Source organism: Pelophylax lessonae (genome assembly GCF_965119305.1).
Source record: "Pelophylax lessonae genome assembly, chromosome: 5".
Classification (NCBI taxonomy): Eukaryota; Metazoa; Chordata; class Amphibia; order Anura; family Ranidae; genus Pelophylax; species Pelophylax lessonae.
In genome coordinates this window covers 556,320,091-556,333,989 of record NC_138772.1, presented here as the reverse complement: position 1 = coordinate 556,333,989, position 13,899 = coordinate 556,320,091, and the positions used below count along the sequence as shown (strand labels likewise).

Here is a 13,899-nt window from a genome sequence, read left to right as displayed (position 1 = left end):
CCAGAGATAATAACAGACACATCATCGGCATAGGCCACGACCTTCAAAGGCGGCACACCAGCAATGCCCAAAGGCACCCCACACAACGATCCACTCTCTAACCTTCTTATGAAGGGGTCGATTGCGAATACATATAGCAGGGGGCTCAAAGGACACCCCTGGCGCACACCAGAGCCAACCTCAAAAGGCCGTCCAACCCAACCATTAACAAGTGGGAAGCTCTCAGCCCCTTTATATAATGTTTTCAGCCAATCAATAAACCTCCCCTGCAGGCCGTATCTACCAAGTAGCAAATACAGGTACTCATGATTGACTCGATCAAAAGCCTTCGCCTGATCCAATGCCAGCAAGTACTTTCTCCATCCAGCAGCCCTGCATCGCTCCAAAGCCTCCCGGACAGCTAAAATTGCTGAAAAGGTACTTCTGCCCTGGACCGAGCAGTGCTGATGATTGGACAACAAATCGCCTGCTACTGACGACAAGCGCCAAAAAAGAATCTTCGCCAAGATCTTTCTATCAACATTGAGAAGACTGATGGGGCGCCAGTTCTCAATTATTGAGGGGTCTTTACCTTTTGACAGAAGAATCACAGCGGATTGCCTCATGGAGGGAGGGAGAGAACCCTCTTCTAAACAGCTGTTATAAACCTCCGCTAAAAAGGGAGCCAGAATGGACTTAAAACACTTGTAAAATTCAGCTGTCAACCCATCTGGCCCAGGCGACTTTTTGGTAGCCAGCTTCTCTATAGCACGAACTACCTCATCCGCTGAAATTGGTTCTGTCAAATCCATCAAAGGCAATGTATCATTTCCCAATCCTGGAGTAGAATCCAGAAAGCTTTCCATCCTGTCCCGACTAAGGTCCTTTCTTCCCAGAAGGTCTGCGTAATATGACCTGAAGATCTCCAGGATCCCTGATCTGGACTTCACCAGGGAACCCGTACTATCCCTCAGACCTATGACCGTCTTAACTGCTATGCCTTGCTTACAGTTCTGGTAAGGATCAGGCGAGTGATATTTCCCATAATCTCTCTCCAGAACCAAGGAGGCATGCCGGTCGTATTGACACTTCCTAAGAAGAAGCTTTACCTCCGAGATCTCCCCTGGATCTCCTCCATACGAGACAAGACGATCAAGCTTCCTCCGCAAATGCTGGTAGGCAATATACATACCAAGCTGCTTCTTCTTACTTATGGCCTTGAAAAGTCCAATCGCCCTTTGTTTCACAAGCTCCCACCACTCTGACTTACTGCTGCAAAAGTCCAGAATAGAAACCTGTGCCTGAAAAAAATCCTCAAAGGATTGTCTTACCTCTACATCTTCCAGGAGAGCCGAATTCAGTTTCCAGGTACCCCTTCCCCTGGGTGGAGTGTCCGAGGCATTCAGAGTCACAGACAGCATACAGTGGTCAGAGAACTCCACCGCCCTCAACTCAGGAGCCGAGAAAGCAGAGTTCTCCTTTAAAAAAAACCTGTCTATCCTACTCTGACTATTCCCTCTCTGAAACGTGAATCCCGTGCTGCCAGGGCAGTGCTTAATGTGCACATCTACCAGGCCTGCTTGTCTAACCATATCTCTAAGAAAAACGCTATCATAACCCAGCCTGTCTATGGAGACCCCCCTGTCTTCAGGCCTAATTATGGTGTTAAAGTCACCTCCAAAGACAACCTGCTGGGATGTAAAAAGGAAGGGCTTGATCTTTGTGAAGAGGCATTTCCTGTCCCATTTTGACTGCGGTCCATAGATATTGATCAGGCGCAGGTCCTGCCCCCTAACAGAGACGTCTAAGACCATGCATCTCCCCATTTCTACCTCAATTATCCGCCGGCACGTTACCATATCGGTTTTAAAAAGAACCGCAACTCCGCTGCAAGGCTCAGCCGCAAGAGACCAAAAGGAGGGACCGCATCTCCACTCCCTTTTTGCTAGATGGACATCGGCCAAAGTATTGAGCCAGGTCTCTTGCAAAAATAAAATCTCAGCATCAAACTCACTGAGCAAAAATAAGGCAATATCACGAGCTCTTGCAGATTTCACGCTGGCGACATTAATGGTCGCCACCTTTATCAGAGCGGGCACTGCCATCAGGATGATTGGGGTAGTCGTTTCTTAACCTCCACCACACTCTCATCACCCGAAACAGCTCTCTTTACACTATGTGACTCCCCCTCATCCATAGATGATAAAGTAGATAAATCGGATACTAACTCCTCCCCTGATAAAACCGAAAATGTGTTGCCAAGAGGAACCCCTCCTGGCTCTAACTGTAAGGAAGAAGTGACCGCTTTACTGGTCTTCCTCTTCTTCTTTTTCTTCCTCTTTGTCCTCTCCCACCCCTCATCATCCGAATCCTCCACAACAGAGGGTGAGACATGGGACATGGACACCCCTCCCTCAACCCCATCGACCCCACCACCATCCAGCACCCCTGCACCCTCTTGGCCGCGTTTGCGGTGTCGAGAGACAGGGACTGGAGGTGGAGTAGGCCGAGGGGGAAGATCCACTATACCCGCCCCCCCAGCAGCTTCCGCTAGTCTGGAGGATCTACGCACAGTAGATGTAGGAACAACAGGAGGGACAGACTCAGGGACCACATCACTAGGGGAAACAGAATCTGACACAACAGACACAGACTCAGGGACCACATCACTAGGAGAAACAGAATCTGACACAACAGACACAGGAGGGGCAACAACAATTTCCTCTCTAACTTCAGCTGCTTCATCTTCTTTATCAAGCCTCTGCAGCTCAGTCTCCAATCCTGGCAAGTTATGCAGTGCCTCTGGGCACTGGCTATATGGATGACCCAGCTGCTGGCACAAATTGCACCGAATCTGGGTGCATTCTCTGGCCAAATGGCCTAAATCCTGGCACAGTGAGCACTTCTTGTGGGTGCAGGACGATGCAAAGTGGCCTTTATCACCACATTTATTGCACACCTTAGGCTGACCTTGGTAGAAAATGGTCAGCCTATCCCTACCCAGAAAGGCTGAGCAGGGAAGGTGCTGAACTACATCGCCCAGCACCCCCAATTTTAGTGACACTGTCCAGGCCCCTGTCCATATCCCATGCTCATCAAGGACCTTCCGCAGTGGAGTGAGGACCTCGCCATATCGGCGTAGCCATACTAATAAATCAGCCTCTGGTATGGATTCGTTACGCACCAAAATGGTCACTGATTTTATCAGAGGCTGCCTTGAAATCACTTTTGGCACCAAACCACTCCACTGCTGAAGGCCCTTGCACCTCCTAAATCTCTCCCAGAAGAGATCCAAACTTTCAGGTTTTACAAACGACAAATCAAATTCATAACTCCCCACCGGGCAAATTAAAGCAAAAATATCACAAGCTTTAAACCCCATTTCCAAAATCAACTCAGCCACCCTCCCCCTTACTGGCGGAGTTCCATCCCCCACCCATCTCAACTGTACCACATTCCTCCTCCTATACCCACCAAACCTCCCTGAATTTTGACTAATAACAGAATTCCCACCACCCACCCTGGTGTGACTCCCCAAAGCTGAAGCATAGCTTCCAACATTCCTCCCAGCAGAAAATCCATCAGTTTTTTTTAAATTATCTGACACACACTTAGCAGATAACGATTGCACAGATTCGGGATTGATCTGTGCAATCGAATCTTTCCTCTGCTGAGCAGGAGGAGAAATGTCATTTTTATTTTTCCCAGCATTACTAACCCCTTCACCACCACCCACCACATTCATTGCTTTAACATTAATGTCATTTTTTATACTTGCTGGGATATTTATTATTGCTGTTGTCTTCACAGCAGAATCCATAGTTGGTGCTGCACTGGTAAGAACTCCAGCTGTCATCTTCTCTTCCACTAGGACAGGGTTTTCAGCTGTGGAAATAGCATTCTGTTTTAACACAGCAGCAGGTAAAGCATTGCAGGATATTTCCATTGCTACTTCCATTCCACTTCCAGAACTATGTTGATCCCCTCCCCCATCAGCAATCAGCACTGGAAGACTGGGAGGCTCAGGTGAACATGAAGCAGGCTCTTTGGAGCTGGCAGCCATTTTGCTTGCCGTGGGACTACTGGTCTCAGCCAGACCAGCAAAATCCATGCCTGGGGTGTTTAATGCAGGTCCATCCACATTCGTCTGATGGTCCGGGGCTTGCATGTCTGCACTCGGTTTCTCCACAGCGGTAACTCCAATAGGTAGCTGTATGCAGAGCTCTTTCTCACCTGGGACACCATCCACTACAGCAGATGGGGCAGACATGTTGGATGGCAGCATGGTGTACTGGGATTTCTCCACCATTACTGGCTTTGCTGGCCTGTATCTCCTCTGCCCATCCTCAGGGATTTCTGATGGATCATCAGAAAATACAAACCTGTCTGCTTTCAGGGGTGACTCCATCTGCTGGATGAATGTCAGGGATCCATGTCCACTCTCAACCCCCTGGCTGGTTGCCGCTGGTGATTCCCAGTTCTGGCATGGGGGGAGAGGTGCAGAGGCAGATGGAGCCTGGTCATCCATTAACTGAGGCTGCTGATCCACAGAACTTGCTGATGCTTGGCTGGTAAATCGCCTCTCATTGTCAAATTTTTCTTTAAATGCTCCACTTCTGTCTTTCAGCCTTTCCAATAATAAAGTTTGTTCCTTTACCTTTTCTTCCAATTCCTGTAACTCAGGCTTCATGGCTGTGCGATTTTTACTCCAGGCCTGGAAATACTTGGTTTTGAAGGATTTGTGTTCAGCCTTCAAAACTTTAAGTTTTTCTTCCGCTCTCCCAATCGCCCTAAAACGATTGATAATCTTCTGGCTGAAGACATCCGCATTCTCACCAGGGCCTGGACCCACAGACAGGTCCTCCACCTCCTCCTCACTAGGCCCCGTGTCATCAGGGGGATCCCTCCCAGGGCCTCCCCCAGGATCAGGCATTGTTCCTGGGCCAAGCTAGCAAGCAAGGCCCAGGCTTGAAAAGGGCTGGTTCTCTGAGAGAGCTCTTTGGGTGTGTCCTCCTCCTTCTTCCCACTGACCACCAATGGAAGGAACATTCTTCCCACTGACCACCAATGTAAGGAGCATTCTTCCCACTGACCACCAATGTAAGGAACATTCTTCCACTGATCACCAATGTAAGGGACATTCTTCCCACTGATGACCAATGTAAGGGACATTCTTCCCACTGACCACCAATGTAAGGGACATTCTTCCCACTGACCACCAATGCAAGGGACATTCTTCCCACTGATCACCAATGGAAGGGACATTCTTCTCACTGATCACCAATGTAAGGGACATTCTTCCCACTGATCACCAATGTAAGGGACATTCTTCCCACTGACCACCAATGTAAGGGACATTCTTCACACTGACCACCAATGTAAGGGACATTCTTCCCACTGACCACCAATGTAAGGAGCATTCTTCCCACTGACCACCAATGTAAGGGACATTCTTCCCACTGACCACCAATGTAAGGGACATTCTTCCCACTGACCACCAATGTAAGGAGCATTCTTCCCACTGACCACCAATGTAAGGGACATTCTTCCCACTGACCACCAATGTAAGCAGCATTGTCCCCACCAAAGTATACAGATGTCAGTATTATGGGAAAAGCCGCAGTGTACACATAACGCCGTAGGAGGAGGGCAGAGAGGGACGCTGTGGGAGGAGGGCACAGAGGGACGCTGTGGGAGGAGGGCACAGAGGGACGCAGAGGGGGGACGCCGTGGGAGGAGGGCACAGAGGGACGCTGTGGGAGGAGGGCACAGAGGGACGCAGAGGGGGGACGCCGTGGGAGGAGGGCACAGAGGGACGCTGTGGGAGGAGGGCACAGAGGGACGCTGTGGGAGGAGGGCACAGAGGGACGCAGAGGGGGGACGCCGTGGGAGGAGGGCACAGAGGGACGCTGTGGGAGGAGGGCACAGAGGGACGCTGAGGGAGGAGGGCACAGAGGGACGCTGAGGGAGGAGGGCACAGAGGGACGCTGTGGGAGGAGGGCATAGAGGGACGCTGAGGGAGGAGGGCACAGAGGGACGCTGAGGGAGGAGGGCACAGAGGGACGCAGAGGGGGACGCCGTGGGAGGAGGGCACAGAGGGACGCTGAGGGAGGAGGGCACAGAAGGACGCTGAGGGAGGAGGGCACAGAGGGACGCTGAGGGAGGAGGGCACAGAGGGACGCTGTGGGAGGAGGGCACAGAGGGACGCTGAGGGAGGAGGGCACAGAGGGACGCTGAGGGAGGAGGGCACAGAGGGACGCTGAGGGAGGAGGGCACAGAGGGACGCTGAGGGAGGAGGGCACAGAGGGACGCTGAGGGAGGAGGGCACAGAGGGACGCTGAGGGAGGAGGGCACAGAGGGACGCTGAGGGAGGAGGGCACAGAGGGACGCTGAGGGAGGAGGGCACAGAGGGACGCTGAGGGAGGAGGGCACAGAGGGACGCTGTGGGAGGAGGGCACAGAGGGACGCTGTGGGAGGAGGGCACAGAGGGACGCTGAGGGAGGAGGGCACAGAGGGACGCTGAGGGAGGAGGGCACAGAGGGACGCTGAGGGAGGAGGGCACAGAGGGACGCTGAGGGAGGAGGGCACAGAGGGACGCTGAGGGAGGAGGGCACAGAGGGACGCTGTGGGAGGAGGGCACAGAGGGACGCTGTGGGAGGAGGGCACAGAGGGACGCTGAGGGAGGAGGGCACAGAGGGACGCTGTGGGAGGAGGGCACAGAGGGACGCTGAGGGAGGAGGGCACAGAGGGACGCTGTGGGAGGAGGGCACAGAGGGACGCAGAGGGGGACGCCGTGGGAGGAGGGCACAGAGGGACGCTGTGGGAGGAGGGCACAGAGGGACGCTGAGGGAGGAGGGCACAGAGGGACGCTGAGGGAGGAGGGCACAGAGGGACGCTGTGGGAGGAGGGCATAGAGGGACGCTGAGGGAGGAGGGCACAGAGGGACGCTGAGGGAGGAGGGCACAGAGGGACACTGAGGGAGGAGGGCACAGAGGGACACTGAGGGAGGAGGGCACAGAGGGACACTGAGGGAGGAGGGCACAGAGGGACGCTGGCACAGAGGGACACTGAGGGAGGAGGGCACAGAGGGACACTGAGGGAGGAGGGCACAGAGGGACGCTGAGGGAGGAGGGCACAGAGGGACGCTGGCACAGAGGGACACTGAGGGAGGAGGGCACAGAGGGACACTGAGGGAGGAGGGCACAGAGGGACGCTGAGGGAGGAGGGCACAGAGGGACGCTGAGGGAGGAGGGCACAGAGGGACGCTGGCACAGAGGGACACTGAGGGAGGAGGGCACAGAGGGACACTGAGGGAGGAGGGCACAGAGGGACGCTGAGGGAGGAGGGCACAGAGGGACGCTGAGGGAGGAGGGCACAGAGGGACGCTGAGGGAGGAGGGCACAGAGGGACGCTGTGGGAGGAGGGCACAGAGGGACGCTGTGGGAGGAGGGCACAGAGGGACGCTGAGGGAGGAGGGCACAGAGGGACGCTGTGGGAGGAGGGCACAGAGGGACGCTGAGGGAGGAGGGCACAGAGGGACACTGAGGGAGGAGGGCACAGAGGGACGCTGAGGGAGGAGGGCACAGAGGGATACTGAGGGAGGAGGGCACAGAGGGATGCAGCATCTTTTGATTTGGGGGAGAGGGGGGTAAGAGGATATGTATTGGGGGTGCTTTGGAAGGAGAGATGACACCCCTCCCCCCACTAGCAGAAGTACTCTCTCCTCCCAAAGCACCCCCAATACATATCCTCTAGCCCCCCCCCATCACTCCATCATGTGTGCTACTTGCCCTTCCCCCCTTTCTGGTTACCGTGACCCCCCCTCCACTGTATCTATAACTATACACAGACCTCAGATCCTCAGCGCGGCTCTAGCAGTGAAATCTTCCTCCTCCCGGGTTCCTTCTGTCTGTTTACATCCGAAGGGGGCGGGGGATGCTCAGTAAGATGTGCGGGCTGCCAGTGGGGAGAGAGGTGTCTTACAGGAGGATGATAGCTGCGAGTGGGACACCGGGCTGCAGATGTCCCGTGTGCCCCCTCCCCCTCCCTTTGGCAGCGCTGTGTGTGATAGTACACACACACTGACTGACCTGCTGCACACGAGGCTCTGCAAAAACTTTTCTGCACTCTGCAGCTCTCTCGCCAGCTGTCCCTTTTGTGACAGGAGGTATGCAGTGGCCACTTCCCGTCCAGGGACGGACGGACTGACCCTCTCATGGGGCCCCCCTCTGACGCCGGGCCCTCGGGCAATGCCCGAGTGCCCGAATGATCAGTCCGCCCCTGGGTCCAATGAATATTAAAGACAGTCCTGTTCCAGACTAGGGGAAAAGACTACTCCAGCTCCCCAGTAGAGTTGACCTCTGACCTTCCATCATTTTCAGTAAGTCATTTCCCTCTCTATGGTCGACAATATTTCCGGAACATCCACCTACCTTCTGGATCAGGAGGACGATGATGGGGATCAGCTGGGCCCTCTCATTCTCCAGACTGAACAGAGTTTGGGGTGTCCGGATGAAGACCTTGGTGCAGCCATAAGCGACGTCATTCTGGAAGTCATGCTGATCAATCAGAGCTTTGGTGGCTTCCATGTCAGAGTTCATGAGGTGGTTGGGCCACGTGTATTCACAGGTCATCTTATATCTGTCATGAAGGCAAAAAAAAACATTTTACATGGGACATCAAAAACTTCAAAATGCCATATACTGTAGATGGAATAACTACTACATGGACCCCAATGACATGACTGGTCCCTCTTGTCCAGAGGTCACATTTACCAAGGACCTACAATGTCAGGCTTTGGGCTTGTGTCAATAGGTAGGCTTGTGTCAATAGTTGGGCTTGTGTCAATAGGTAGGCTTGTGTCAATAGTTGGGCTTGTGTCAATAGGTAGGCTTGTGTCAATAGGTGGGCTTGTGTCAATAGGTAGGCTTGTGTCAATAGTTGGGCTTGTGTCAATAGGTAGGCTTGTGTCAATAGGTAGGCTTGTGTCAATAGGTAGGCTTGTGTCAATAGGTGGGCTTGTGTCAATAGGTAGGCTTGTGTCAATAGACAGACTTGTGTCAATAGGTAGGCTTGTGTCACTGGGTGGGCTTGTGTCAATAGGTGGGCTTGTGTCAATAGGTGGGCTTGTGTCAATAGGTAGGCTTGTGTCACTGGGTGGGCTTGTGTCAATAGGTAGGCTTGTATCAATGGGTAGGCTTGTGTCAATAGGTAGGCTTGTGTCAATAAGTGGGCTTGTGTTAATAGGTGGGCTTGTGTTAATAGGTAGGCTTGTGTCAATAGATAGGCTTGTGTCAATAGTTGGGCTTGTGTCAATAGGTAGGCTTGTGTCAATAGGTGGGCTTGTGTCAATAGGTAGGCTTGTGTCAATAGACAGACTTGTGTCAATAGGTAGGCTTGTGTCAATAGGTGGGCTTGTGTCACTGGGTGGGCTTGTGTCAATAGGTGGGCTTGTGTCAATAGGTAGGCTTGTGTCAATAGGTAGGCTTGTGTCACTGGGTGGGCTTGTGTCAATAGGTGGGCTTGTGTCAATAGGTAGGCTTGTGTCACTGGGTGGGCTTGTGTCAATAGGTAGGCTTGTATCAATGGGTAGGCTTGTGTCAATAGGTAGGCTTGTGTCAATAAGTGGGCTTGTGTTAATAGGTGGGCTTGTGTCAATAGGTAGGCTTGTGTCACTGGGTGGGCTTGTGTCAATAGGTGGGCTTGTGTCAATAGGTAGGCTTGTGTCACTGGGTGGGCTTGTGTCAATAGGTAGGCTTGTATCAATGGGTAGGCTTGTGTCAATAGGTAGGCTTGTGTCAATAAGTGGGCTTGTGTTAATAGGTGGGCTTGTGTTAATAGGTGGGCTTGTGTCAATAGGTAGGCTTGTGTCACTGGGTGGGCTTGTGTCAATAGGTAGGCTTGTGTCACTGGGTGGGCTTGTGTCAATAGGTAGGCTTGTGTCACTGGGTGGGCTTGTGTCAATAGGTGGGCTTGTGTAAATAGGTAGGCTTGTGTCACTAGGTAGGCTTGTGTCAATAGGTAGGCTTGTGTCAATAGGTAGGCTTGTGCCACTGAGTGGGCTTGTGTCAATAGGTAGGCTTGTGCCACTGAGTGGGCTTGTGTCAATAGGTAGGCTTGTGTCAATAGGTGGGCTTGTGTCAATAGGTAGGCTTGTGTCACTGGGTGGGCTTGTGTCAATAGGTAGGCTTGTGTCACTGGGTGGGCTTGTGTCAATAGGTGGGCTTGTGTCAATAGGTAGGCTTGTGTCACTGGGTGGGCTTGTGTCAATAGGTAGGCTTGTGTCAATGGGTAGGCTTGTGTCAATAGGTGGGCTTGTGTCAATAGGTGGGCTTGTGTCAATAGGTGGGCTTGTGTCAATAGGTAGGCTTGTGTCAATAGGTAGGCTTGTGTCAATAGGTGGGCTTGTGTCAATAGGTAGGCTTGTGTCACTGGGTGGGCTTGTGTCAATAGGTTGTCTTGTGTCAATGGGTAGTATTGGAGATCTTATTGAAAAGCTTCTGAGATCATTCACAGTTCATTGTCAGGGGCATTGTCAGGGTCCGGACCGGCGGCAGGTGAAGGCACTAGGGGTGGATCCTCTGTGTCAGTGAGGGATTGGCGTGGACCGTACTAGAGGACCGGTTCTAAGTTGCTACCGGTTTTCACCAGAGCCCGCCGCAAGGCGGGATAGACTTGCTGCGGCGGTAGCAACCAGGTCGTGTCCCCCGGTAACGGCTCAACCTCAATGACAGCTGAGACAGGCGTGGTACAGTAGGACAAGGCAAAGGCAAGGTCAGACGTAGCAGAAGGTCAGGGCAGGCGGCAAAGGTTCAAAGTCAGAGGCAACGGCAGAAGGTCAGATACACAGACTGGGCAAAACACAAATCGCTTTTTTAGGGCACTAAGGCAACAAGATCCGGCAAGGACAGGAAGGGGGAGTGGGTTTATATAGGAAACAGGTCACAGGAAACAGGAAGGACAGGCCCCTTAAATTTCAAACAACCGGCGCGCGCGCGCCCTATGGTGCAGGGGCGCATGCACCGGGAAACACGTGAGCGGGGAGCGGAGGAGGGAGCCTGAGCGGGCACAGGTGAGTGGATCTGGAAGGAACGCCGCGAGCGCTTCGGTCCATAAGCAGGGAGCAGAGCGCTCAGCGTTACAGTACCCCCCCCCCCCTTAGGTCTCCCCCTCTTCTTGGTACCCAGAAACCTGTGGATGAGCTCCTTGTCGAGGATATCGGACTCGGGCTCCCATGACCTCTCTTCGGGACCACAATTCTCCCAGTCAACAAGAAATTTTTTTTTACCTCTGACGACCTTGGAGGCGAGGATCTCTTTCACAGAGAAGACGTCAGAGGACCCAGAGACAGGAGCAGGAACGGTGACCTTGGGGGAAAATCGGTTAAGAATGAGGGGTTTGAGAAGGGATACATGAAAGGAGTTAGGAATACGGAGAGGGAGGAAGATGGAGTTTGTAAGAGACAGCGTTAATTTGGCTTTTGATTCTAAAAGGCCCGAGGTAATGCGGACCCAGTTTGTAGCTGGGGACCCGAAACCGGATGTATTTGGCAGAGAGCCACACTCTGTCACCAGGGGCAAAGACAGGAGGAGTTCTTCTTTTTTTATCTGCATGTCTCTTCATGCGAGAAGAGGCCAGGGTGAGCGACTTTTGAGTTTCTTTCCAGATGGAGGAGAAGTCCAGATTCAACTCATCAACGGCAGGAACTCCAGAGGAAGTGGGAATGGGGAGGGGGGGCAGCGGGTGACGGCCGTACACCACAAAAATGGAGATTTGGTGGATGACTCAGAGTCTCTAAAGTAATATGAGAATTCGGCCCAGGGCAACACGTCGACCCAATCGTCCTGACGGGAGGAGACGAAGTGTCGCAGATAGTCACCAAGGATCTGGTTAACCCTCTCCACTTGCCCATTGGACTGATGGTGGTAGGTGGAAGAAAAGTTCAATTTGATTTTTAATTGGGTGCAGAGAGATCTCCAAAATTTTGAGATGAACTGAACGCCTCTATCAGAGACGATATGTGTTGGAAGACCATGGAGACGGAATATGTGCTAAAAGAATTGCTTCGCCAACTGTGGCGCAGAGGGGAGACCAGGAAGCGGGACAAAATGTGCCATTTTGGAAAACCTGTCAACAACCACCCATATGACTGTGTTGCCATGGGATACGGGAAGGTCAGTGATGAAGTCCATCGCTATGTGGGACCAAGGCTGTTCGGGCACTGGCAGAGGGAGGAGAAGACCCGCAGGCCTCTGGCGGGGAGTTTTGTCACGTGCGCAGACAGTACAGGCCCGAACGAACTCAGTTGCATCTTTCTCAAAGGAAGGCCACCAATAGTGTCTGGCAATTAGCTGAGTCGTCTTTTTAATTCCAGCGTGACCCGCCAGGTGAGAGGAGTGACCCCATTTGAGAGTCTGGAGGCGAAGACGTGGAGGAACAAATGTTTTCCCTGGAGGAACTGGTGCCAGTGAAGCAGGGGTAGCTGAAATCAGACACTCAGGAGGAATGATGTGTTGAGGAACGGTTTCAGCTTTGGAGGCATCGGTGGAGCGTGATAGGGCATCCGCCCTAATGTTCTTATCAGCAGGACGAAAATGGATCTGGAAACTGAATCGGGCAAAGAACAATGACCACCTGGCCTGGTGAGGATTAAGGCGCTGGGCAGACTGAAGGTATGACAGATTTTTGTGGTCAGTGTAGATAGTGATAGGATGAAGGGATCCTTCCAGGAGATGTCTCCATTCCTCTAGTGCCAACTTAATGGCTAGTAGTTCACGGTCTCCAATAGCATAGTTCTTTTCTGGAGGAGAAAAAGTTTTAGAGAAGAAGCCACATGTGACATTTTTTCCTTTAGCGGACTTTTGAAGAAGAACCGCTCCGGCTCCCACAGAGGAGGCATCTACTTCCAGGAAGAATGGTTTTAGCGGATCGGGCCTAGACAAGACTGGAGCGGAGGCGAAGGTGGTCTTAAGGCGAGTAAAGGCTTCTTCAGCTTGGGGAGGCCAGGATCTCGGATTCGCTTCTTTCTTGGTTAGTGCCACAATAGGCGACACAATAGTGGAGAAGTGGGGGATGAACTGGCGGTAGTAATTGGCGAATCCGAGGAAGCGCTGGATAGAGCGAAGTCCCGAGGGGCGTGGCCAATCAAGACTGCGGAGAGCTTGTCGGGGTCCATTTGAAGACCTTGTCCAGAAACTAGGTATCCCAGAAACGGAAGACAGCTACGTTCAAAGAGGCACTTTTCAATTTTGGCGTAAAGATGGTTAATACAACAAAAGGAATGACCGCACTTCCGATAAGTTTCAAAAAGGAGTGTCTTTATTCCACATCAATCGAATTGGCAAATACAGATACACACTGTGAGTGCAGGACAATCGGTGGACGCGTTTCACGACTGGATGTGTCGCTTATTTATCAGGGTGATGAATAAGCGACACATCCAGTCGTGAAACGCAACCACCGATTGTCCTGCACTCACAGTGTGTATCTGTATTTGCCAATTCGATTGATGTGGAATAAAGACACTCCTTTTTGAAACTTATCGGAAGTGCGGTCATTCCTTTTGTTGTATGAAGCTATCCTGGATTGCGGATCCGACCGGCACCTGATTCCAGCCTCACCTAGAGCGGTCTTCCCTGTTTGGGTAAAGATGGTTAACACGGAGACGCTGGAGCACTTGACAAACATGGAGACGGTGTTCTTCCCGAGTGGAGCAGAAGATTAGTATGTCGTCAAGATAGACCACTACGCAGGTATACAACAAGTCCCGGAAGATCTCATTGACAAAGTTTTGGAAGACTGCAGGGGCATTGCACAGACCATAAGGCATGACAAGGTACTCGAAGTGGCCATCTCTGGTGTTAAAAGAGGTTTTCCACTCATCTCCTTCACAGATTCTGATGAGGTTATAAGCGCCCCTGA

General features: G+C 52.4%; 1 protein-coding gene and 1 long non-coding RNA gene across 3 annotated transcripts in view; both read right to left on the bottom strand.

Annotated features, from left to right (window-relative positions):
- LOC309556750 overlaps positions 1-13,899 on the bottom strand; it is a 489,144-nt gene that overhangs the window by 160,668 nt on the left and 314,577 nt on the right. The window lies entirely within an intron of this gene.
- LOC309556744 (unconventional myosin-Ig-like) overlaps positions 1-13,899 on the bottom strand; it is a 314,471-nt gene that overhangs the window by 120,698 nt on the left and 179,874 nt on the right. For both annotated transcript variants that reach the window (XM_082259231.1, XM_082259232.1), the window contains exon 16: positions 8,412-8,619. In XM_082259231.1, coding sequence (XP_082115357.1) covers positions 8,412-8,619 — 208 coding nt within the window. The remainder of the gene's footprint in view (positions 1-8,411; positions 8,620-13,899) is intronic.